Source organism: Canis lupus, chromosome 3 (genome assembly GCF_003254725.2).
Source record: "Canis lupus dingo isolate Sandy chromosome 3, ASM325472v2, whole genome shotgun sequence".
Lineage (NCBI taxonomy): Eukaryota > Metazoa > Chordata > Mammalia > Carnivora > Canidae > Canis > Canis lupus.
This window is the reverse complement of record NC_064245.1, coordinates 9,612,406-9,638,052: the sequence shown is the minus strand read 5'-3', so window position 1 is coordinate 9,638,052 and position 25,647 is coordinate 9,612,406. Positions and strand designations below refer to the sequence as shown.

At 35.0% G+C, this 25,647-nt stretch overlaps 1 protein-coding gene across 1 annotated transcript in view; it reads right to left on the bottom strand.

Moving 5' to 3' along the window:
* The window catches only part of ST8SIA4 (ST8 alpha-N-acetyl-neuraminide alpha-2,8-sialyltransferase 4), a 93,223-nt gene that overhangs the window by 48,309 nt on the left and 19,267 nt on the right, over positions 1–25,647 (bottom strand). The window contains 1 exon segment of the mRNA XM_025437168.3: positions 1,549–1,842. Coding sequence (XP_025292953.1) covers positions 1,549–1,842 — 294 coding nt within the window.

Here is a 25,647-nt window from a genome sequence, read left to right as displayed (position 1 = left end):
CAGTCCAAGACACTGTCTTGAGTCTTAAACAAGGAAATGGTAAATCCCGGAAGGAAAGTATCATGATAACAAAACTAAACAAAACCACCTTAGCTCAGTCCCAATTATAGTACACGAAGCAGACTAATTTTAACTCTGGGTTTCAAGACCTCTTTACTCTTAGAACTTACAACCATTCTACTTAATCGGTCCCTTGAACTTGCCCTTCCTTACACGGCCCCTGATTATGCCCTACGTCTTGTTCATCTTATGAGTAACTCAATCAAGAGGTCTAGTTGGTCTTCACACCGCTAGTGCCCCTTCTTGCCAGTGCAGAGTCATCTGTTCCAAGATTTACTCTCCTAAATTCATACATATAACTGTACTTTATGCAACTAAAACAAACAAAATTCATTCTCTTCCTAACCATATCACAAGTTATTTTTCCAGCTTTGTATTTCAGTGCTGCACAGTGGACTCCATTATTCTGCAAGTTAAGCATATACTTAATCATTTCCTTGTCTCGGTTCACTCTAATAATGCAACAGTATTTCCTTGTGTTTGGCTTTCTCTGTCACCATCTCTATCTCTCTGTCCCGGTCTCTGACTCCTTCTCTTATCCCTGATGAATGGCTATTTTGTTTTTCAAGTCTAGTTCAAATGTTAGACTTTTTTCTTTGCTAATATGACGAAAAAATTCTACACTATTACCATGTGTTTGTGTCCTAGCTAGTTGTATATGTGTCTGTTTCTACTGCGAAACCTATGCATTCCTTTATTTTTATTTTTTCTATGCTTTCCTTTATTTTTATTTTATTTCTTTAAAGCAGTGATCAGCCTTCTTTATTTTTCTTTCTCCAATATTTGACACTCATTAGATATTCAATAAGTATATATCATTGCTTCTCTTTGTATTATGTATTTTACACATTTATACATATGCATGAGAGAATTTGGCCTTTGGTCACTTGCTGCTTTTAAATAAAAATCCATTTCTTAGGTTTTGCATCTGGGCTTGTATTAATAAAAGGGAAAAGTTGACTTAATTCATAAACATGGCATCTGTGACTGCGGGGGTGGAGGCAGGGAGCATTAAGGCATGTCACGTCAGTGAGCCTTCTCTATCTCGGGTAGGCCTCTTAACTACAGATGGGGCTTAATTGCTCCTTAAATATATCTAACATTTATGCTTCCACAATATTGCCCAGTACCCATTTAGCACTTCTGTTGGTAGTTTTCTTACCCAAGATTCATCAATTTTACTATGAATCCTTACTATTCTTTAACACAGCAAAACATAAAACCAGTAATTTGTTCATGAGCAGACATAAATGAGTGCCGAGTTCAAATATTTGCTTTTTCAAGAAAGAGAATGAGCTAAAATAATACGGTACACAAACAAAATTCAAGGGAGTGGAGAGAGTAGTGTGTGTGTGTATATATATATATATAAAAGTGGAAACATATATCCATTGGGAGATTCTACTGAGGCTCCCTCCTGTCTCCGGAAAATATTTAGTTATGTGTTCCATTGTGCCAAGGACAGACTGGTCCTTTCCAGACACTTACCCTCTGACAGCATGAATAAGTCTCAATGATGGATAGGCAGTTCGCACTTTGAGTTTATTCTTAAGGATTAATGCATTAACCCACTCCACGTGCTTCTCTCCTCCTTTGACCATGAAAGCAGGGATCCAAAGGACACTGTCATTCAGCATAGAAAGTCTATGCACAAATTTTTCTCTGTCACTTTCATTCCGAAAGCCTCCAAATGCTCTTTGTACAACTGATGGATTCATGGTAATAAAATCTGATTTAGTTCCCACATCAGCAGCAAACTCCACCACAGGGGCTAGATTACACCTGAAGAGGAAAAAATTAACGGACAAATGAAAAATAAATATGAAACATCCACTCCTACAGTAGTGCACATAAAAAGAACAGGGAACAAGCATTTTTTTTTTTTCATCAGGTTGAGGAAAAAAAGATAAAATGCCTGGTAAAATTATTTTCAGTAAATTACCACATATTCAGGAATATTGTCTTCAATAAGCATGTGCTGTCCTAGTATAGGGCTCAAAGTGTCATTTATATTAATTCAACCTGTTGTCTAAAAATATTCTTTGCTGTTATCTTCATACACCCCCATGACATGAATTCCTATTAGGCGAATTTATGATGGTAAATTCACAAGAGCTCAGTTGCCATGCAGTAGGCAATCTAAACCACATGCTGTTCCACAAGTGAGTAAAACATATTAGACTTGATGTTCCAATCTGCACTACTTGTCAAGCTTAAGTCATCTTAACAACTTTATAAACATAATTAAGTGAAGGTGGCTTTTCGGTATCCTGAGGTTAAGCGAAAGTATAATTCCCTATCATATTCTCCATGAACATATTTGTGATGGCCCTCTACAGCCCTAAATGGGAAGAAAGGTTAGAAAAGTGGAATGATCACATTTAATGTGCCTTTTTGAGATACTAAATAATTCAGAAAAGCCCTTACTACCAAATATCTTTCTGATATTTTTGAGCACGTCCTGGATTTGCCTGTCTTCCCTGCTAACACGCCACATGCGCTTTGCCAAAGAGGGAGAGAATCTGATGTCCTTTTCTTTCCAAATGAAGCTCCAGGGCCTCACAAAGTGCCGGCACCCGATTTTACTCTTGTAAGCTGATTTCATTCTTATACTGAAAGAGAGCTTGGAAAGGCACCTTGAATTTTGTCTTCACCAGTTGGTGATGCTCCTTTGATTCTATCACACAGATCTTTGGATGCTCGACTTAAAGGACAGTTTAAGGGCAGCGTGGGTGGCTCAGCGGTTTAGTGCCGCCTTCAGCTCAGGTCGTGATCCTGGAGTCCCAAGATCGAGTCCCACATCAGGCTCCCTGCATTGGAGACTGCTTCTCCCTCTGCCTGTGTCTCTGCCTCTTTCTCTGTCTCTCATGAATAAATAAATAAAATATTTTAAAAGGTCAGTTTAAAAAGATTTTTAATTTGCTAAAAAATAAAGGGGGGGGCAAGTTTTAATTAGTTAATAAGTGAGAAGTTGGATTTGTAACAAACAGGAGTTTGCTAATTTAGAAAAAAAAAATCATTTGAATCTACTTAATCCAACCCTTCATGAAAACATATACACATACATACACACGATTTCTTTTATTTTTCTTTCCTTATATCAGCCTTTAAAGAAAGGGGGAAATAAACTGATTTCCTCTTTCTGTACTTTTGCAGGTTTGACTGCATGAGGAAAGTTCCTCACAATATTCTTCCTTGTCCTCTTTGCCACTCTAATTAAATTCTCAAAGAAGTTAAATTTAATTAAAGAGTAAAGTGTGTGCTCTGATATTAAAAATATTGGCCTGTATATCTTTCCTTATCTCTCTTAATTAATATATCTTATTACTTTCTAGATCTCTGACAACATTTAGCCACCACAACAAACATTTAACACAATTAAGCGAAGTCTGTGTTATTTAGGCTGAGCTCCTCAGAGAAAACAAATAAACAATAACACATCATATTATTTGGGAATAAATATTTTTTTCAAGTTATGCATATTTACTTAAGCCCACTATATTATATGATATTTATTTGTCTCCAGCCATGATCCATGCCCTATACGAGATTAGATATTATTCATTTCCATCACAGTAAGAATATTATGAATGAGACTGCCTTGGAAGATAGCTACATGTGAACAGAAGCCAAAATGAACATCTTACTGTGGAACTCATGGAAGATTGAGGACATGATGATTTTTCAAGTCCAAAACTGTGCTCCATGCCAACCTTAAAAATAATCTAAAAGTCTAACCAAGTTAATTATAAAATGAATTGGAAACTGTGGGAAAAATACATTCCAAACATCACCATTACCGACACTTCTCCTTCCTTAGGTAAAAATAGACAACACTTGTTAAAATTACAGTTAACATGATATATCTTTCCAGTAAAATAATTCCCCAGCAATTCTTTCCAGAGGATTTCTACAGTAGAAAAATAACAGCTATACTTCATTTTCTCTATAATTGTAAAAATAATCAGAGCCACCCCAGTTAAAGAGAACAAAAATAACATTCTACTGCATTATCTTTTCAGGGAAAAAAAAAAGTCACTTAGTTACATTATGCTTTTCATTATTTTTACTTATCATTTATTTAAAAACACCTCTATTCCCACATTGACTAACACTTTTTAGGATTTTAGGATTGACTTTTAGAATTGACTCAGCATATTTCTTAAACATAATTGTCTAGCCACGGGTCTTTTAAGAGCTAATAAGAAATTCATTGGTGAAACTGGGTGTTGAAAGACAGGTACTTTCCACTAGGAGGCAAAATTAAGAGAAGAATATTTCTGGAGAATAACATTGATCTAGGAGACAAACCAATGTATATGATGCAAAGAACGCTAAATGATTGTAGTGCTAACTAAAAGAGTACCACAGATCAAAGAGTAATTGATTCATATGAGCTTTATTGTAGAGTTTTCATGACTTCCACAGAGCCCAACCAAGCTCTGTGAGGGATGGAAATAGAGGTATCGAAAATAGCATGACAGAAGGACACATCATAAAATATAATGCATGCTAGCCCTAGGAGTCCAGTATATTCATTTTTCCTTGTAATGATTATGTCTAAATTTTCACTGGAAGGAAAGATTAACATCGTGTCCACATGTGGTCAGTAAATTAACTACTCTGTAGTTGAGTCAGATATTTAGTCATATAATTAGCTGAATGCCACATAATCAGGGCAAGCATTAAGAAACCCAAAATAACCAACCAGCTGTGTCACACTCCAGCAATTCAGTAGACTTGTTGTGAACTTCATAGCATTACCAGTAGCAATACTGCTGACTGAGCAAGATTATGAATAGATTTGCAATCAAACATTCTTCATCTTTCTTTTTAAAAATCTTCTTAGGGATTATTATATTCAAAAGTATACAGAATGTGTAGCAAGCATTTATGAATTAACATATTATTTCACATGTTATTCTTAATCTCATAAAATTGATGAGTGGCCAATTTTTAAATGATGGATTTTTTTGAGTCAAAACTACTGAGTATATAAGAATATTTAATATACTCAACCTTTATTTCTTTAGCCAAATTAAATTTTTTGTACTGTCCAACTGTTTTTGACATATCAAAAACATGAAAAAATATATTCAGAATGAGGCCAAACTCCTTGTTACTCTAAGCTTACCAATTTTAGATTTATTTGTGTTTATTTTCCATCATTAAAAACCTTCAGAAATGTACTCTCTAGACCTCTGAAGTTTCTTCTGTGATCTCAAACCAGATGGGATCACCTCTCAACATTCCCTTTACATAGAATCAAAGGTACTTTCATTTCTTTTAAGGCTATAGAAAATGTTTTAAATTAATTTTAATTCATTTAATTTTTAAAGAAAGAACTGTTTATTTCATGTGTTAACACCTGAGGATCACAGAAATTCCCTAGGAACATGTTGCTCTTTGGTGTGCTAATATTCTCTGCATTTCCCTTAAGTATTAGCTCAATAGTCTAAGCAACTAGGATGTCCCCCTTTCAACAGCTCAGCAGATATGTCTTGAGAATTCATTGTGCAAATACTATAATACATGCTCAGAGATTTTTCCAGCTATTTTACTATTTGTGCCATTTTACAATGATATAATCTGGCCAAAAAATAATCTTAACCATCATTATTACTAGTATCAATAAGATCATGCTCATTCATTTAGCCATGCATTTATTCATCCCATGATGTGTGTTATAGACATGCTAGCTATAGAACTAGTCATCCTAGATACTAAGGTAAGATGGTGTGCACTGTGATGTAGGAGGTTGTCAATTACTTTCTTACACATATAACATAGATTAAATGAGAAGAAAACAATAATGAGTGTATTACAGTCTAAACTTTATTCCTTTTCACCATTTAATGTTCAAACAAGTTCCAAACACACGATTAACATCCTTTTCTCTTTTGGCCAACCCCATTGTTTGTATCAACACCGTATCTGTATCAACACTGAAATCTCTCAACTCAAACCATCATTACCAAGAGAACCACATTTGTCAATGGACCAAGAAATGGGAGATAGCCTCTTTTCTTTTCTTCCTCCAGGGAAGCTTATGGTTCCTAGTTGCTCCCTTCCTGTTTTTGAGCTTGAAGAGCCAAGAGAAGAAAGAATCTCTGGTACCTGGTTTTTTCTTTTTCTTTCTTTTTTTTTTTTTTTTTTTTTTTCAGGTTTTGTGGTTAACCTCTCCAAATGGCTAGAGGAAGCTAAAACATGTGCCCTATAAGTCTTTCTAACTTTCTCAAGTGAGGGTAGTAGGCCCTAAATAGACTTGAAACCAATAATTTTTGCAATACCTTGAGGTAAGGAGTCATGTTATCTCCACTTTGAAGATGAGAAACCAAGGTCAAAGTGATTAAGAAACATTTCCAAGGCCATAGTTCATATAAAAGAAAAGCACAGCTGTTTTAGAATGACTTTAGGATAGAACTTTTAATTGACACTATTTACACATGGGACTTCTTTCAGAACCAGAGGAAATATCAATATTTCCTTAGTTCCTTCACCCCTACACTTCCCTTCCTGGGAGTGTAGATTCCCAGGACTTAAGCATACCATACAAGTCCACTCTGCCATCATGTTCCCCAAATCCTGAGTAGTTATTAAACAAACAGTTTTAAGTGTCTAAGGCATAAAAATACTACTTACACCTCATATCTCTTGAATGAGAGGATGTTCAAAATGCTGATACAAGGATTAAATATCAAATTGATATGACTTTTTGAAATATGAAGCATAGGATTAACTGTTAATTTATATGTGGCATCCATTATGTAGCAAACAAAGTGTAGGAAATACAGATGAAATATTTATTAAGTTAAAGATCTGCACTGCGGTGTGGTAGATTGACACAGAAATACCCAAACATGCTTACACATATCACAGTTTTTGCTGCAGATCCGATGACGATTAATAAAATCCTCAACAGAAATAAAAAGAAATGACACTTAGGTCATGAAAATAACTAAGTGACAAAACAGAAGAGGAAATGTTTTCACAAACCCAGATTTGTTTACATTCCTGGCAAGGGTGGGAAGAACAGTGCCATATTATTTCTAGGGAAATTACAGAAAAAAAATTCAAACTCATTCTAAAAGACAAAGATGAATACTGAGAATTATATTAGGCTATGTCCTTCCCACACTTCTGCCAAAACCAAAATGGAGTCATTGGGCGAAGTTGCTACAACTGCACAGATATTATTCAATAACAGTGTTTTGAGGAGAGGGATGGGGAAAGTATACTAAGGAATGGATATGTTGTGCCTAAATCAAATAAATAAGATTATATTATAATCATATGCATCAATATACACCCAGTTTTAGTTTAAAGTTTAAGAATAAAAGGTATTCAGCTAAGTTTCTGCCTTCTGCCATCTTTTAAATGGTAGCTACATGGGCATTGGTGTTCACATCCTAACCTGTAGACTTCAGGCAAGTTACTTAAATTCTCTGAGATCCAACTTTTTCTATAAATGAGGCTATTAACACTGATTGAAATGCTATTGAGAAAATTAAACGAAACACAATATCCGAATTTCCTCTCAGAATTGCTTATTTAGAGTTTGTAATAAATAATAACAAATAAATAACAAATAAATAAATGGTAATCATTTTTTATATGCCTTTACCTTTTGCAACCTCTTGTGAGAGACAAAAGGGATGCATGCAGACAAATTAAAGAGCATGTCGAGTAGAAAAAACTTATTGAGCAACAGTGTGGGGGCAGAAAGGATTTATTTACAGCATATTTAACAAACCATTTTGTCTGGAATCTTAGCCATCCTCCCGCCAAAAAACAAAAACTAATTGGGATTTAATGGTTGATTCATTAGTTGATCTTGAATATTAGACAAAACAAGTCTAACTTCATAGGCAATATGAAAAATATAGAAGTTCATAGACATAGCCAAGTGTACTTAAGAAAGAGAACATGACACATGAATACAGGAAAAACTGGAATAAAATTCTAAAATTAGGACTTTGACACAATTTGAATATAAGGTAGTGAAGATCTTTTATTATGACAATAGGAACAATAATAGCTAGGTTTTATTGAGTACTCATTATGTGCCAGAGATTGTTCTATTTGTTTTGCATGTAATATCATAGGCAATTGTCATGACAATCCTACGAGACAGGCACTATCATTATGTTTCTCCATTGATGAAGCGAGTGAGTTATGGTAAGCTGTATACATTTACAAAGCTGGTAAGGAGTAAAGGCAGGTTTTAAGCTCTCAAACATTATGCATCAATTAATTCCTGTGAAGGAAAAGGAAGAACTAGACAAATTTAGGTAGATAAGTTCATAAGTTCAGTTGCATTTAAATGTGATACAGCTGTGTCCATCATTCAGTGACTTCAGTGATTCACATGTCTGGTTGGGTAAAGGAAGTGAGGAAGTTACATCCTTCATTATCCCCCTGTAATCACTCTTCACCAAAGATGGGGGCTTGGATGGGAGAAAGTGGCAGCCCCAGAGAGCAGAGGTTACTCCTTGGCAGCCAGGATATATAAATAGCTGTGCTTCTCTGAAAAACCACCAAAGTGAGTAAAAGTGGAAAAGAATATGAAGGGGAGAAAAAAGGTTAATTCTGAGATTTCTTACCAGCAGAGTATGGAAGAAAGATTAGGCAATTCGAAGTAAATGTACAGAGACCAAGGAAGGAAAGGAGGGAGGAGGAAAGAAATGAAGGAAGGAAGGAAAGAAGGCAGGAGGCAGACGGTAGGGAAATCACAGAAAAAAGCACAAAAAGCACAGGACTAATGTTCCAATTGAGAACCTATAGTAAAATTGGTGGACTACATTGCTTTCTCTAAATTAAGGAAATTGTCCCAGGTGAGAATGAGAAGTAAAGTCTACACATTGAGTTTAATTTTGAAATAAATACACTGAACTGTTTAGGTGTTTGTTTTCTTTCTCTTCTGGAGCTTTATTTCTCATAAAAAGTGTTCTCATTCTGAAAAACTACACATGAACAAGCAATACTGGGGAAAGGACAAATCTGGATCTTTCTTAAAATAATGGGAGGATAGGGATCCCTGGGTGGCGCAGCAGTTTGGCGCCTGCCTTTGGCCCAGGGCGTGATCCTGGAGACCCAGGATCGAATCCCACATCAGGCTCCCGGTGCATGAAGCCTGCTTCTCCCTCTGCCTGTGTCTCTGCCTCTCTCTCTCTCTGTGACTATCATAAAAAAAAAAATAATAATAATAATGGAAGGATACTGAAATGATCTCAAAGTAATAGAGAGAGTACTGAAATAACTTCAACAAATCTAAATGAAATATAAAATACAAATATCTCGGGGCACCTGGGTGGCTCAGTTGGTTAAAAGGCTGCCTTTGGCTCAGGTCATAATCTCAGGGTCCTGGGATAGTCTCTAGTTGCTCTCCCTGCTGAGCAGGGCTCCCTGCTTCTCCCTCTGCCCCTTCACCCTCCACTCATGTTCTCTCTCTCTCTCTCAAATAAATAAACTCTTTAAAAAGGAATACAACTATGGGGAACATGGGTGGCTCAGTGGTTGTGTCTGCCTTTGTCTCAGGGCATGATCCTGGGGTTCCGGGATCAAGTCCCACATTGTGCTGCCTTGAGGAGCCTGCTTATCCCTCTGCTTATGTCTCTGCCTCTCTGAGTTTCTTATGAATAAATAAATAAAATCTTTTAAAAACAATAAAATAAAAAATATTTAAAAATACCAATATCTCCTCTTATATAAAGCACTGGACTAAAAAACAAGGCCTAAATGTGCAGACTTCTAAGACTTTAGTTCTGGACAACATTTTGATTCAATAAGGCCTCTACCTAGACTCTCACGATTAATGCTAGCATATGAGTAGACAAGTGTCTGGGAAATCAAGAAAGGTGGTGACAGTCACAGCTTTCCACTCTGACATTTTTAATCCATCTCAAACTTAATTTTATCATTCTTTGTGGAGCCTACTTAACTTCAAGTGGTATGAATACTTACAATTTGTCACCCGTTTTTCAAGAAAGGATAAAAAATAGGAGGGATAAAAGAAACAATAGAAGAAGTAAAGGGAAAAGTAAGACATTGGAAGGGCAATGATTTAAAAAAAATATTTTTCTCAATTAAAAAAAAGAAGATTCTAGGGAGATCCCTGGGTGGCTCAGCAGTTTAGCACCTGCCTTCAGCCCAGGGCGTGATCCTGGAATCCCGGGATAGAGTCCCACGTCAGGTTCCCGGCATGGAGCCTGCTTCTCCCTCCTCCTGTGTCTCTGCCTCTCTTTCTCTCTCTCTCTCATAAATAAATAAATAAATCTTAAAAAAAAAAAAAGAAGAAGATTCTCACTGTCCCAGTCAATGCATGGTTGTGTGCACTAAATACAGAAGAAGAGAGTTTTGATGGCTGTTCTCCATCTGGGGCTTGACAATATATTTATAAAAGTTCATAAACTCCTTGAGCACTGTTACAAACTTGTGGATTTTATATGGATTTTAAAGGAATTTAAATATGATTTATTAATGTCAGACTTTATCACGATTAAGAATTTGCATGTGATTGTTTTCTTTTTCACAAAAGCAAATACAGAATATGTATAGAGTAGCAATACTAATATTTATTTGAACTACTGTAAATTTTTTAATTAATTAATTAATTAATTAATTTGACAGAGAGAGAGAAAGAGAACACAAACAGGGGGAGTGGCAGGCAGAGGGAAAGGCATAAGCAGCCTCTACCTGAGACTTGGTCCCAGGACCCCAGGATCATGACCGGAGCTGAAGGCAGACACTTAACTAACTGAGCCGCCGAGGCACTCTAAATGTGGTTTCTTGAAATTGCATATAGAATGAATACTAAGCATCCCCTGTAAATGTTTCCTTCGTAATTAAAAAAAATCCATTTTTTAAATTTTTCTGAAGAGGATGTAAAGAGAAAATGATGGCAGTTGTTGAGAAATTCCCCATTCATTGTCTTGGGGAAAAACAAACAAACAAACAAAAATCATGATTGGGATATTTAAGACAAGGGGGTGGGAAACCAAGCAAGAATTCCTAGAGAATATTCTCAGATACCCTGGTCATAATCAGGGAACTAGACCACTCCATTGATCAGTGGTTGCTGAGCAGTCACTACTGTTTTATAGAGGAAAGAACTGATTCAGCATGAAATTTATGTCCTCAAAAATTATGTTGTCCATTAAAAAGAAGGAAACAGGATTCATGAAATATCATGGGTGATATTTTAATCACCCATGCCAGAAAACCAAGGCAGAATAATAGCAACCTTTTTCTCTTTGCAATTCACGGTGTTAAAAAATATACATTGTGGTCATCACGGTGGCTTGGGAAACACATCTGAGTTTTCGAACTTTTAGTGATTACACTGTCAAACTTGTCACAGCAACATAGCTTTGACATTTAATTTTCTTGTTTAAGAAAATAAAAATATTTTGATTTGTCATTATAAATTATGAATATATTTTTTCTTTCCATTTTTTTTCAAAGTATAACTGAAGGTTGAAAAATAATTTCTACCTTAGTATATTTGATTTATTTGACAAGTGGTCCTGGAAAGACAGTTGGTATAATGTCCAAGGATTTAGGCATTCTGCTACCAATCGAGTATTCAGGAATACTGTCCTATTATGAGTGAATAAAAATGAATTATTTTATTTTCTGATATAACAGAGTAAGCCAAGGCAACTTCCTATTCATCAGATCATATTTATTTGAAGTGGAACTTTCTTATACTCTATTTTAGTAGAGAGTCACATTTCGACTTGGCTGAAAGGCCTTGATTTCTGTAATTCTCTTATTCTCCATATCTAATTTGGAAAGTTCCTCTCAGAAAATCTGTCCCGTATATATTCTCTCTTTTCTATTCCTACTGGTATTTTCTCAGCTGGCTTAGGTACAAGCATGTTTCTTGGAACTATTGCTGGAATAATTTGTTAATTGATTATTTTTCAAACTATTAGCTAGACCCATTGGTGGATGGATAGTGAATTAAATTTGGAGTCACTGATTAGCAATTTTTAAAGAATGTGAAAGAACAGAATGGATTATAATGGAAAAACAACAGTGTTTCTGGCACATAATTTTATGAAAATACATTGAAGTTTGTGTGTGTGTGTGTGTGTGTGTGTGTGTGTGTGTGTGTGTTTTATGTAACAATAGCAATGGAAGCAGTAGTAGGAGTATATCCTGATGTAAGTTGTCTTTCTTACTCTGCACCTTTATTAAAACAGAATTGAAAAACATTGCTCTAACTAGTTCTTTAACACAAAGACTGACTTTATTATTGTTTCAAGGATGTTATCTTGTTAGAACGCACATTTGATCACATTACTATCCTAACCAAAAAGTCTTTAATGATGTCAGTCCAGGGTTTTCATAACTTCCGTCTACCCTTGCTTTTCAGAATTTTCTTTCTACAAACCCACTGACTGGCTATCTCAGATCTGAGTGGCTTCAGACCACTCCATGTCGTCTATGTCTTTTCTGTCCATGTCCCTTTTATTGATTGATTGATTGATTGATTCAGTTTTGTTTTTTTTTTCTTTTTATAAATTTATTTTTTATTGGTGTTCAATTTGACAACATATAGAATAACACCCAGTGCTCATCCCATCAAGTGCCCCCCTCAGTGCCCGTCATCCAGTCACCCCCACCCCCTGCCCACCTCCCCTTCCACCACCCCTAGTTCGTTTCCCAGAGTTAGGAGTCTTTCATGTTCTGTCTCCTTTTCTGATATTTCCCACTCATTTTTCTCCTTTCCCCTTTATTCCCTTTCACTATCCATGTCCCTTTATTTAAGACGATGTCTCTGCCTGAAATAACCTCCCTCTCCAAGACACTCTAGACTATGACCCAGAAGTCATATTTGTTCTTAAAACTCAAAGGTTTTGAAGTGTTTCACATGATTTATTTGGCAGAATTAATTGCTTCCACTGCATTGTTCTAAAAATATTTACTAATATCTTTAGTCTACCACATGTGAAAAGCTATCATATTGAGTTGCTTGAATAGGGTTGATATCTTTAATGAAATTAGTAGAGCTAGCCATAGTAAGAAGGGGAGTTACTCTGTGTATTTTGTTTATGCAAACTGAGAACCTGTGTGCAGGTGTTTGGTCTCTCACTCTTTTAGGAACAATGCTGATGTCCTAAACCAGCTCCTGAACACACACACTGTTGGATCGGAGGTTAATGCAACTCTGGAAAAATGGGTAATTTTGCTGGAATATTTCCCCATTTAAGGGGGACAGGCTCTTGTGGGCTTGTGATGACCCACGCCAAAGGAGACAAAGCTACCATCTAGACGGGGCCCTCGGGCTGTCAGTTTGTGAGCTCTGCACCAAATCTTCTGATACCTGTACAATTACTTCAATTTTCATTTTTGAGTGTTAGTTGTGTTAAACATGTTAAAGATGTCTTGGTAGAAAGTTGGTACAGCGTGTGTTTTGAGAGTTGAGCTAAGGAAACAAAAGGTGCAGTACTAATAAATATGTGTTAAGCTGAAAACTGTGTTTTAACTGTAACTGTTAAAATGCTGTACTGGGGATCCCTGGGTGGCTCTGCGGTTTAGCGCCTGCCTTGGGCTCAGGGTTTGACCCTGGAGACCCTGGATCGAGTCCCTCCTCGGGCTCCCTGCATGGAGCCTGCTTCTCCCTCTGCCCCCCCCCCCCCCCGCCCCTCTCTCTCTGTCTCTCTGTCTGTCCATCTCTCATGAATAAATAAATAAAATCTAAAAAAAAAAAACATTTAAAATGCTGAACTGTCAGAAGCTGTGCTAACTAAAATAGACCAATACTGGGAAAAAAAAATCATCCTTTTAAGTTGGAATTATTTAACCTAAAACAAGAAATGTGATCTGTTCCACTGAAGTACCTATTTTAGGTGACTGGTGTTTCCTGTAATCAGAGCCATTGTCATTCACAACAAGCCAGGAAGACTGGGGAGGTTCCAATACACATTTTTTCACTCTGATTTTTTAAAACACCTGTAAGTCAGAATTTACCCCTAAGCAGGGTTAGTACAGAGGGTTGATAAATCAAAACAAGAAACTACAGTGTTCAGAATTCTTCTAACTCTTAGGATTCCTTCCCCTGTATTTTATTAACGTATAACAAGTTCCAGTTTGTGGTTTGTAAAAAGGAAACTCCTAGTTCTCCCTCAACCAAACAGTGTTCTGCTTTTTATCGAGCAACACATAAAATATTGAGACAAGCTTAAAAGTCTATTGTGCATTAAAATTGCCCAAGACTTAGAAATATTCTCACCAGGCGACTCAAGAATAGATCAGAAATGCAGTAAACATAAAGGCACTAAAACAAATATTCCAAATATCAATAGTTTTCTTAAGTCACATATAGAAGATCGTGCTGGGGGAATTTGAAAAAATGGAGATGAAGGGCAAGGCATGCACATATACAAGTTTAAAAGCAAGGATTGTTATGAATGATCTTGATTGTTGAAACTAAAAGGCACAAAAACACATCCACGCAATACTTGGATAAGATGATGTGCATAAAGAATGAGGACAAGAGTATCCATGGACATACAACATTCTTGGAAAGGGAATTATTGTTCCTATTTCAAATAAAACTGTCTTAAAACTTAGTTTCTTTCATATATTATTCAAGAGAGACACACACAGAGAGGCAGAGACACAGGCAGAGGGAGAAACAGGCTCCACGCAGGGAGCCCAATGTGGGACTCCTCCCTGACCTGGAGATCACCCCCTTACCCAAAGGCAGACCCTCAACCTCTGAGCCACCCAGACGTCCCTTAAAACTTCATTTCATTCATTTTTATAATTAATTCCTTCTGTCTCACTGGCAGGAATGCTTTGTCCCTAGCTCTATGATGACTGTTACTGTACTATTTTCTTATTCCTTTTTATGTCTATCTCTTCCATCAGACTACAAACTCCAAACAGAATAGACCGTGTAACGTGTCTTTATTTCCCTAATATCTACTGTAGTCCCTTTGGATTTGACATCCAGGGGCTGCTTGATAATTGTTTGTTGAATGAAACAGTACTTGTGTAAATAATATAACAACAAATTAATGGAACTACTGTTTTTACTCTTTAACTTTAAATTGCTGTCTTTATTTTTTTAAGTAACAATATTTAAGAGCCATACATTTATGCCAAAGATGATGCCAGTACTAAAAAAATAATTATGGGACTCTAACTTTGAATTTCTTTTCCTGAACAAGCTATGAGTTATGGTAGAAAAATCACTCAACTGTTTATAAGATCACCATGCTCTTGACTCAAGACCATATTGTTCAGTCTTCAATATAATAAGAGCCGTATCAGTTACTACCTTTTGTCACATCCTATACATATCTAAGTTATTCAAATGTAAAGAACATTCATATAAATTGAGTTATCTGTAATCAGGTTTTACAAATACAAATACATCTTCAAGGTGGGATTTGAACCCAACTTTGAATCTAAAACACTACAAATTCAACAGAAGGTAGCTACACTTATGGTGAGCATAGCCTAACATATAAACTTGTTGAATTACTATGTTGCACACCTGAAATTTTAATGTAACATTATGTGTCAAGTATGCTTCAAGTAAATAAATAAATAAAATAAATAAATAGATAGATAAATAAATAAATAAATAAAATAATAGGTCCAAAATGAAGCTGAAGTAAATAATACAAAACATGAGTCCAAAATTTATTTCACAATACCGAAGTTTCAAATGGTTGTGATTATAACAAAACATATATTCTCTCTCTTTCAAACACACACACACACACACACACACACACACACACTATGCTTGTCACTAGTGAGAAAATACTCAAAACTACAGACTACAACACTCTACAAGTTGAGGTTTTATGCGTTATTTTTAAAAAACAAATACATGTATATGTGTATATATATATATATATATATATACACATATACATACATAGATGTTTCATGCTCAAAATAATTCAGGTAGCATTATAGCTGGAACATGAGCCCAACTCTTCAAACTCCCAATATATCACCTTTCCCATCTATACTCCAGATTTTTAACATATTTTTTTTTTTATTTTCTTAAAGTAAAATTGCTTTTGTTCCCAATTTAAAAACAGTATTTGTGTTTATTGCTTGGGGAGTTGCACACACACACACACACACACACACACTATTACTACCAAAAACAGAAGTTAAGTTAATTCAAATGTAAAATACTTTTAAATCTCCTTCTAAAACATAATCACTATCAACATTCGGTACCATAATGACTGCTAATATTCCAAAAAAAAAAAAATATTTCCAGTAATGGCATAAGTCAGTATACCGAAAAGATTGCATTCTGTGGTTCCAAGAATTTTGGTGGATGCCAGTAAAGTAGATATGGGAAGTGGAAGGTCTTATCTCTTAGAAAAATGTCAGGGTCCTTTCCCCAAAACTATACTAAATGATGTTGATGTAAAACAACTTCTCTCCCTTTTCATAACACTTGTATTTACTGGTTCTTCTTTATATTCTATGTATCATGACTTCACAAGGTCCTGGCCTCATCACATTTACAAAAATCCATATGAATCATTAAAAATTAGTCTTGTTTTTCCTTTGGTCAGGAGTGATACTCTTCTCCTAATTTTGAGGTTTAACATTTGCTTGCATACATCAGGAGAAAAGGCAGCTCTCCTGGACCAAAGGAAACAAAAGCCAGATTACAGGGTGTAATATTGAGTGGAAAATGTTATTTCTACCATTTGACTGATGAGAAGAAAATTTATTCACAAAACATGGCAACCAGAAGGGAAAAAATTGAAACAACAGTGCAAGTTGACAGGACTTATTCCAAAGGTGTCTATTGAATCATAAGAAAATAGAGTCATAGAGTTTTAAAGCCAGGAAGAAATTTATGAGACCATCTAGTTCAACTGCCTCATTTGGCATATTGGAACCTGAAACCCAAAGTGATTTACGCTACTTGTTCAAAGTCACACAGCTATATTTAGTGCCAATGTCAGCAGGAGGATCCAGGTTTCTGAACTCTCAGATGAGTATTATTTCAATTATACTTCATGGGAGAAAATGTACTGCTTAGCAACAATGACCGTTTAACTGCAAATATTTACATTTTCTGTGTATCTAGGTCACCAATATAATTTTCACACCATGAATATACTACAAATACATTAATCCTAAACCACCGGAAGGAAGATTTACATTTATTGAATAAATAATTTGTACTTGGGCTCATACTAGTCAATTTCACATATCTCATTTTATTTCTATTCCCACAAAAAATAGAATATATGGATTATTTTCTTCATATTAAATGTGAAGAAACCATGCCTCAGAGAAGTAAATAAACCCCTTAAGATTGAATATATACATTAAATGGAAAAGCTGGAACTTGAAATCAGATCTACCTGATTTAAAGATTTATCTTACTTGATTAAGGTATTAATTCCCTTGAGAGAAAAGGTCTTCAGTCTCTCACTTATCTGGCTCTAAAATACTTTGGCATACTTTTGGCACACAATAAGTAGATTTCTAAAAAAAAAAAAATGTTATTTATTTGAGAGAGAGAGAGAGAGAGAGAGAGAGAGAGAGAGCAGGAAAGAGTGGGGAGAGGGACAGAAGGGAGAGAGACTATCAAACAGACTCCTCCCTGAGCAGTGCAGGGCTGGGTCCCAGGACCCTGAGATCATGCCCTGAGCCGAAGTCGAGTGGGATGCTTAAATGACTAAGCCACTTGGTGCCTCAATAAGTAGATAATAAAAGAAAGGAATTTCCCACAAGATGGTCCATAGATCACAACTGGAGAAACTGCTCAACACTATAAAGTCAATGTTTATTTTATTTTGTATTACTTGATTTTTAACTATTTTTCCCATTTTATTAGGATATAGTTCACACATAATATTGTGTAGGTGATGATTTGGTATATATATATATATATATATATATATATATATATATAGAGAGAGAGAGAGAGAGAGAGAGAGAGAGAAATAATTCCCATAATTAATATACCGGTCATCTCAGATAGTTACTATTGTGTGTGTGTGGTTTTATTTGTTGTTGGTTGTTGTCGTTGTTGTTGTTTTTAGCCTGCTTTGAAGGCTGGCGCCTTATGGAAATAGAAGACATTATAATGGCATTCTTATTGTTTTACATGCTAAGTCATCAAAATTTGCAATGTACTCTCATAAAGACAATCTTTCATTACTCTTACATTTCAGAGAAACATAGAAACTTCTCAATCTAGTTCAGCAAAAACTTATTTCTAATTGAAAAATTAAGTGTGTTCAATCGTTATTTAAAAATAAAACATAAGGGGTGCCTGGACAGCTCAGAGGTTGAGTGTCTACGTTCAGCTCAGGGTGTGATCCTGGAGCTCCAGGATGGAGTCCCACATGGCGCTCCCTGCAGGGAGCCTGCCTCTCCCTCTGCCTGTGTCTCTTGCCTTTCTCTGTGTCTCTCATGAATAAATAAATAAAACCTTTAAAAATAAATAAAATATTAAACTTTGAAAAGGAAAGGAAAAAGGTCTACAGTTGCTTCCTTCCCCAACTTACTATGTACTCAGGAAAGTCACGCATACTCTTTGTTCTATGAAAAAAACACTACAGTTTGTCTAACTAACTCAGAAGAACCAATGGGAACCGGTTTGGTTTATTCAAGATTCATTTTCTGTCATCAAAAAAGTCACATTTTAAAATGTAGCACATTCCTATTTATTATCACTTGCCTTTTCCATCTATTATACAATGCAAATCATCATTTTTCTTGTTTGCCTTCCACTCTATCCCCAGTGTCACTATCTCACTTTGCCCCTCACTATCTCCACCTTTAGAAGGCTTTCAGTCGTACCACTGTTATCTCTCTCTAATTTATCCATCACCTAGAAATCTTCCTGAAATTTAAATTTGGTCATCTCCTTCCTTTACTGAGTGGCTTTACAGAGTCCTGCAAAATAAAATCCAATCTCCTTAACACAGACCCCGTGTTACCTGTCCCTCAGCTTCCTCCTCCAGCCTCACCTGCTCCTGTTGACCCATACAATTTTCTGTTCCAGCATGCTGAAACCACCTGCAGGCTGAGAAAAGCCTTTCTTCCACGCTCAAGTCCTTTGTGCATTGTGGATCTAGTTTGGACTTGGTCTCATTCTCTTTTCCCTCCTTTCTATATTTACCTTCTCAGTCAGCTCAAGTGCTGCTTCTCTCAGGAAATCATCCTTGACCATTCAGCTTATGTCTTCCCTCTGCCTCATTACCAGTGCTTGCTTCTCTATATAACTCTAATAAAGCAATTTGCACATTATTATTCATTACTTTATCTCCTTCACTAGACCATGATCATCTCAAATTTAGAGACTTGCTCTTCATTTCTGTATCTCCAATTCCTGATAAGCATATGGATAAAAGAATGAAGGTGTTAATGAATAAATGATAAGAAATATCAAAGCTATGCTATTTATCCCTTGAAGCGATAGGTATTGAAAAGTTTGTATTTAATTTTGGAATAGACATTTTGGGCCTATTTACAGATGAGTTTTTTGAAAAGGAACAAATACTTTAAACCCCAAATTAAAGCCATATTTTGAAAATCTGCAGAAGAACTGCTCAACTATCCATTTGCTAATGCTCAAGTGACCTCAGGAAATGATAATCTCCACAACATTTTATGTTAATATGAATCATATCACCTAAGCATGGTTTATCATCTTACTCTGTCCAATGAATCGGATTTCATCACATTTTGTCTCCTCTAGTATCTCCCTCATTGAGTGTTCTTCCTCTTTTTAAAATAATTTATTATCACAGTCCTTTTATCTCTTAATGTGCTTATGCTTCTCTATCTCTAAGTATATTCCCCTTCTGGTTGCAAGAACAATAAAACCTCAATGAGAACAAAGAAACCAACAAACTCTAAGGGACTTACTTGGACTACAGGATGCTACGGAAGTCCTTAGCAGGGTGTAATGATCCTTCATCATGTAATTCCAATATACCTTGACATTTATCCTTCCACATTGTTTTTTATTATGAACCTAATAGTAGAGTGGTCCTAAACTCTATGTGGAAAGTATTTGTCTTTATGCTTACTGGTTTCTTTGCCTTAGATTCCTCTTTTCTGCTGGTTGAATGACAAACCATGCAGATGTGCCATGATTTACTTATGTTTTTTTTTTTTTTGTCATGCATTATAAAATGACTTGATACACAAGCAATTGTTCATGTTTGACTAGATTTCTAGAACCAAAATAGTGACTAAAGGAATATGCTATTTGTACGGTTTGGTAAACATTATCTACCAGATTTTTGGAATAGTATCAATCTACATTTTTGAAAGCATTTCACAGGAGTGCCAATGTTAACACAACTTTGCACTTAATATTAAGAGTTTTAAAAACCTTTGCTAGATTGATGTGAAATTATATCTGTTTAAAATAACACATTTTTAGAAAATGGAAAAAGCATTTTAAGATAATGTTCTAAAATTTGAAATTGTTAATCACTGTCATTTCCATTAAAAAAAATCATCTCTTTTAGATAAAATCTTTTTATCCAAGGAATTATATGGTTGAGAAAAAGGTTATAGCTTCACTTCAGATCACAATCCATGATGAGGTCCATATTTGGTTTTAAGCTAAATTAAAAAAAAATCATAAATAATTATGATAAAATTGGGATTTTTATTTCTGCCTAGAACATAAATTTTATTATTAAAATCCATAGACATCACAAAGATAATAAGTTTTATATTAGCTATAAAATTCCTAAATCCAAAATATGAATAAAATATCAAGTAAAAATATAGTAGAGATTAAGTGGAGCAAATATTGCATACACAATGGAACTGTCCCTAAAATATAAAGTGGCTATTTTAATAAAAATTAATTTTTAAATATTTTTCTAATGCTTTGGAACTGGCTCACTACCAGAAACTTAACTGTCATTAACACAATTGTGTTAATGACAAACATATTCTCTGTGAGAGTGGAATGGAAAGAATTAAGGCTATTTTCATCAACACTCAGAGAAGCAGAAATATTTTTTTTCTTTCCCAGAGTCTATTTTGCTATAAGAGTTAGCATTCATTGAAGGTCAAGAGGATGATTTAAAGTCTGCCATAAATTACCAACTAGGGGAGAATCAAGAATTGATTGAGTTATAAAAATGTTTTCTATCAGTCGAGGGAAGTCAATTCCTCCATCTTTTTCTTTTTTGAAACATACTCCCTTATTTTAAGAAGCTAGATCATTATAAAGTAAAACATTTTTATCTCATTGCTTCAGTTTCCTGAAGAAATACATATCTTCACTATAATTACTTCTAATATTATATACTCAGATTTTATACATACTCCTATCTGAGAAGTGTTCCTGTCTTTGCATTCCATATATTCCTTATTTGGTGTCAACTGTATACATATTTGATAACTTTGGGGAAAGTATATCTTGTTTATATCAGACAATGAGAATTTATACTTCAAGTCAATGGCAATTCGGAAATGCAGCGACAAACTTAATTCTCACCTACAACATTTAAATTAAATAAAATGTGCTTCAGTATCATTCATCATTAAGCTTACAGTTTATGCATTTCATTACTATATTTCCCATCTGATACTTAGAAAAACATTTTAAAATAATAGGTCTATATTATTATCATCACTGGACAGTGGAAATAATGATGTTTAGATGTTTGTCCAATATTAAGCTTCTCAGGAATCCAGCTTTTTGACCCCCAGTATTTAGGGCATTTCACTATCCTACTCTTTAATATTTCTGTATTTTCTTTTTAATTGTAAGGGTTTAAACAACCTTTACTTACATATGATTCCTCTTACATTTTAACTTTGCAATTCAGTGTTGTATAAACTCTAAGACAATAATACATGAACACAAACCATATTTTTCTTAAGCCCTACATTAATTATTTTATTCCATAAATAAACAATATATATCTCAACATATCAATCTGGTGCTAGATCCTGAAGATACAGGCTAAATAAATTAAATATATTGGGAGTTTCAGCTTGCCTAGAGCTTGGTGTCCATGTATACTGAGATGTCCAAAATATCTCCAACCTTAATGTACATAAAAATCACCTGAACACTGTGATCAAATGCACATTCTGCATTTGGGATGCTGGGATTCTGTATTTCTTTCTTTCTTTCTTTCTTTCTTTCTTTCTTTCTTTCTTTCTTTCTTTCTTTCTTTTTTTTTTAAGATTTTATTTATTTGAGAGAGACAGCGAGAGAGAGAGCACAAGTGGGGGGGGGCAGGGAGAGGGAAAAGCAGGCTCCCCGCTGAGCAGGAACCCCCCCCCCACCCCCCCGTAATGTAGGGCTCCATCGTAGGACCTGAGCCAAAGGCAGATACTTAACCAACTGAGCCACCCGGTGCCCCGAGATTCTGGATTTCTAACAAGCTTCCAAGTGATGCAGCACTGGCAGTTCAGAACTACAATTTGAGTAGCAAGGATGTACTTACACAAATACATATATAAATATAGGTATGTAGATAGACAGATAATTTTAATTGATCCCTCAATGCTAGTTTTATAAAAAAAAAAAAATGAACCAAGAGGAAATTAGGAGGGAGTTGGTCAAGCATGGCAGGAACTAAAAATGATGATTAAGAAAGGAGAAACCAAGCAAATAGAAGCAACCGATCTAGGCTGGAGGGAAGATGGGGACAGTATAAAGCAAGATACAAAGAAAGGAATAAAAGAACAAAATTAAATTTGAGGTTCCAACTAGTCTGGAATCACATAAGTCATACCCGTGATGATCTTTGTTTAAGCACAGTGAGGAGCAGTATGTGATGGTCAAAAAAATTACTGTGGAAACTTAATTAACTCCTCCCTCAGAGGTTTACACCTAATGTCAAAGGTAGTGCAGAGCAGGACCATATTTATTTTCATCAGACTGGACATAGTCTCTCTTTTATGAAAAACCAGCAGGGATGGGTTGCCTAACATTTTCCGCAATCCCCAGATAACCCAGAACAAGGAAAGAACACATAATCACTTCCGGACACCAAGGCGCGAGGAGGAGACTAGGGAGGATGGAATGAGGGTTGGTTCTCCACCAACTCTCAGTATCAATATTAAGAAATACCCGAATTTTTCTGGCATTAGAAAACCACTCTTGCTAAGCTCATAAAATTTTTCAGTATAGACAGCACAAATGTTAGAACATACTGTGTTGTAAATTTATATGGGAGTAAATCACCTAAAAAACTTGAGAAATAACTTCAAGAAAATTTAAAAGCACTTTAAATATTGTTTTCCAAAATCCAAAACAATTTTCACTGCTAAATAGCTGTATACTTTAATATAAGATATACACTGTTATAAGAATTTTACAACTCACAAAGTTTAAAAAAAAGATTTAAAAGATACTTTTAAACAGATTGCCTAAAAGTAGCTTTCTAAACCTATTTTCCTTTGTCTATAATGATGATATATAAATGATACATACTGTCTTCTAAACTCTAAATTCTTGAAATTTTACAGCATACTTTTAGATATGTATGTGTGGAGGACATGACTAAACTAAACAGGTCAGAGATTTTGTAGAGGCAATCCCATCACTCTGTGGGCTCTGTGAGTAAGGTAAATTTTAATGGTTTAGGTAAAGGAAATAGTTTATACGATAATCTGTCTAAAAATCAGAGAACTAAAGCACAGAAAGGCACACCACTTCATCCATTATCATCTACAATGCACTCTACTTGGATACTTGAACGCTCTACTGGGTGATGCTTTTCCTACGTAGCATTGGTTCTCTCTCTCCAATATTTAGTTAGCATATGTCAGGCTTCCCAAATATGAAGTATAGGAATTAATATCAATAGGATAATTTATCTAATGCTTATCATTTTTTAACTTAATGATGAAGATTCTAGTGATATCATTATTCTCCCTCTTGTGATATTAAAAAGAGCTATTGAAATTAAGTTTGGCTCAGAAAGTTCTATTCAGACTATCCCACAGATTGTAAGCAAAGTCTAAAAGCGGGTCCAACTTTCCTACAATACAACTGCGTAGAAGTCACCATACTCTTTAGAGTAACTTGTGTTCCTCACTTTGTCAAGGAACTGAGTCTATTGATGGCTTAGCTAATTCTATAAGGTATATGTAGCTGTTTGGTATTTTCTGGTTAGAGTATGTCAGGCTGTCAGTTCATGGCTCTATACTAATACCTTGTAATGCTCTATGATATCTTCTTATAATGTATTTTTTATGATATCTAAAAATTAGTTACTTATCTAGAGAACTTCTGGAATATTTCAAAGACTTCATGTACAATTCTGAGTTTGAACAGTCTCTTTCAGTACAGTAAGCATACCTTATACTCTCTGACATATTTTGTATCATTCTGCATAATTTGAAGTATTAGAGTTGGCCACGGACGAGTATTTTAAATTTACCATGTGTCTTTAGAGACTTCTCATTTCAGTGATTATTCCTGACCCCACACAGACAGGCCTCCTGCAAGAAGGAATGTAAAGATTATCATTCTGTAATTATGCTGCACTATGACTGGCCCATGGTTGGCACTCATAAAGGTTTGTTGTATGAATAAACTAATGTAGTAAGTTACTAGTATTTTTGAGAAAATAATTTAATGTTTCCCTTTTAACGAATTTTCATTTTAAATGACAATAAGAATATTACCAAACAAATGTGTTTCAATGGGTAGAATTGTAGTTAATGCAGCACCTGGACGGGAGAAGAATTTTAGAGAGTTATTTGTGGAGGCCTCTGAATTTCCTGGTTCTATAAATACTGGTGGAGAAGAATGTTTCACAATTTTAAAATCACATATATTTTTCCTTTTTGGTCTACATACATCATTAAAAATGATGTTAGAAGTATAACAGTGGCCAACTGAGTATTTGGGATGTCTTTTGATTAATTAGGCCTAAAACTGTATTTCTCTTTACTTAAAAATGCCACAGATATGGATTTTATTTGAAGAGGAAAGCTTATTTCAGGCAGGAAAAGAGAATATTGGAAATAAAATTATACATCCCATAGAACATTCTTTTGTATATAGATCCTGGCCTGTGCCAACTCTATGGATACAGAAGCACATAAAAGGAAGTCATAGTTTCCTCTGGTTTCAAGGTAGCAGATTCAGAGAATTCAAATGCCTATATCTGAAGAAGTAGGTCTAATGAATAATATTAATACAATATTCCTGCCATTTGTGACAGCGTGGATTGAGCTTGAGGGTATTATGCTAAATGAAATAAGTCAGACAGAGAAACGCAAATACCATATGATACCACTTATATGTGGAATCTGTTATTTAAGTACATTTCCTTGTTATTTAAGAATACACACACAGGCACACACAAAGATTGTACAGATCAATTCCCTATTTAGTCAGTCATTAGAAAATTAAACTAGGCTTTAACTTATTTTTCTTTTTTTTTCTTTTTTTTTTTTACTTTAAACATCATATTGACCGGGGATTTTATTTTGTGTAATTCCCACTGAAACTAGCATTTAATTTAATTGATTAATTGATGATACAAATTGTCACTAAAAGAGTATCTCTTTTAGGAGAGGAAATGCATGACAATGTGTGTGTGTGTGTGTGTGTATGTGTATTTATGAATAGCT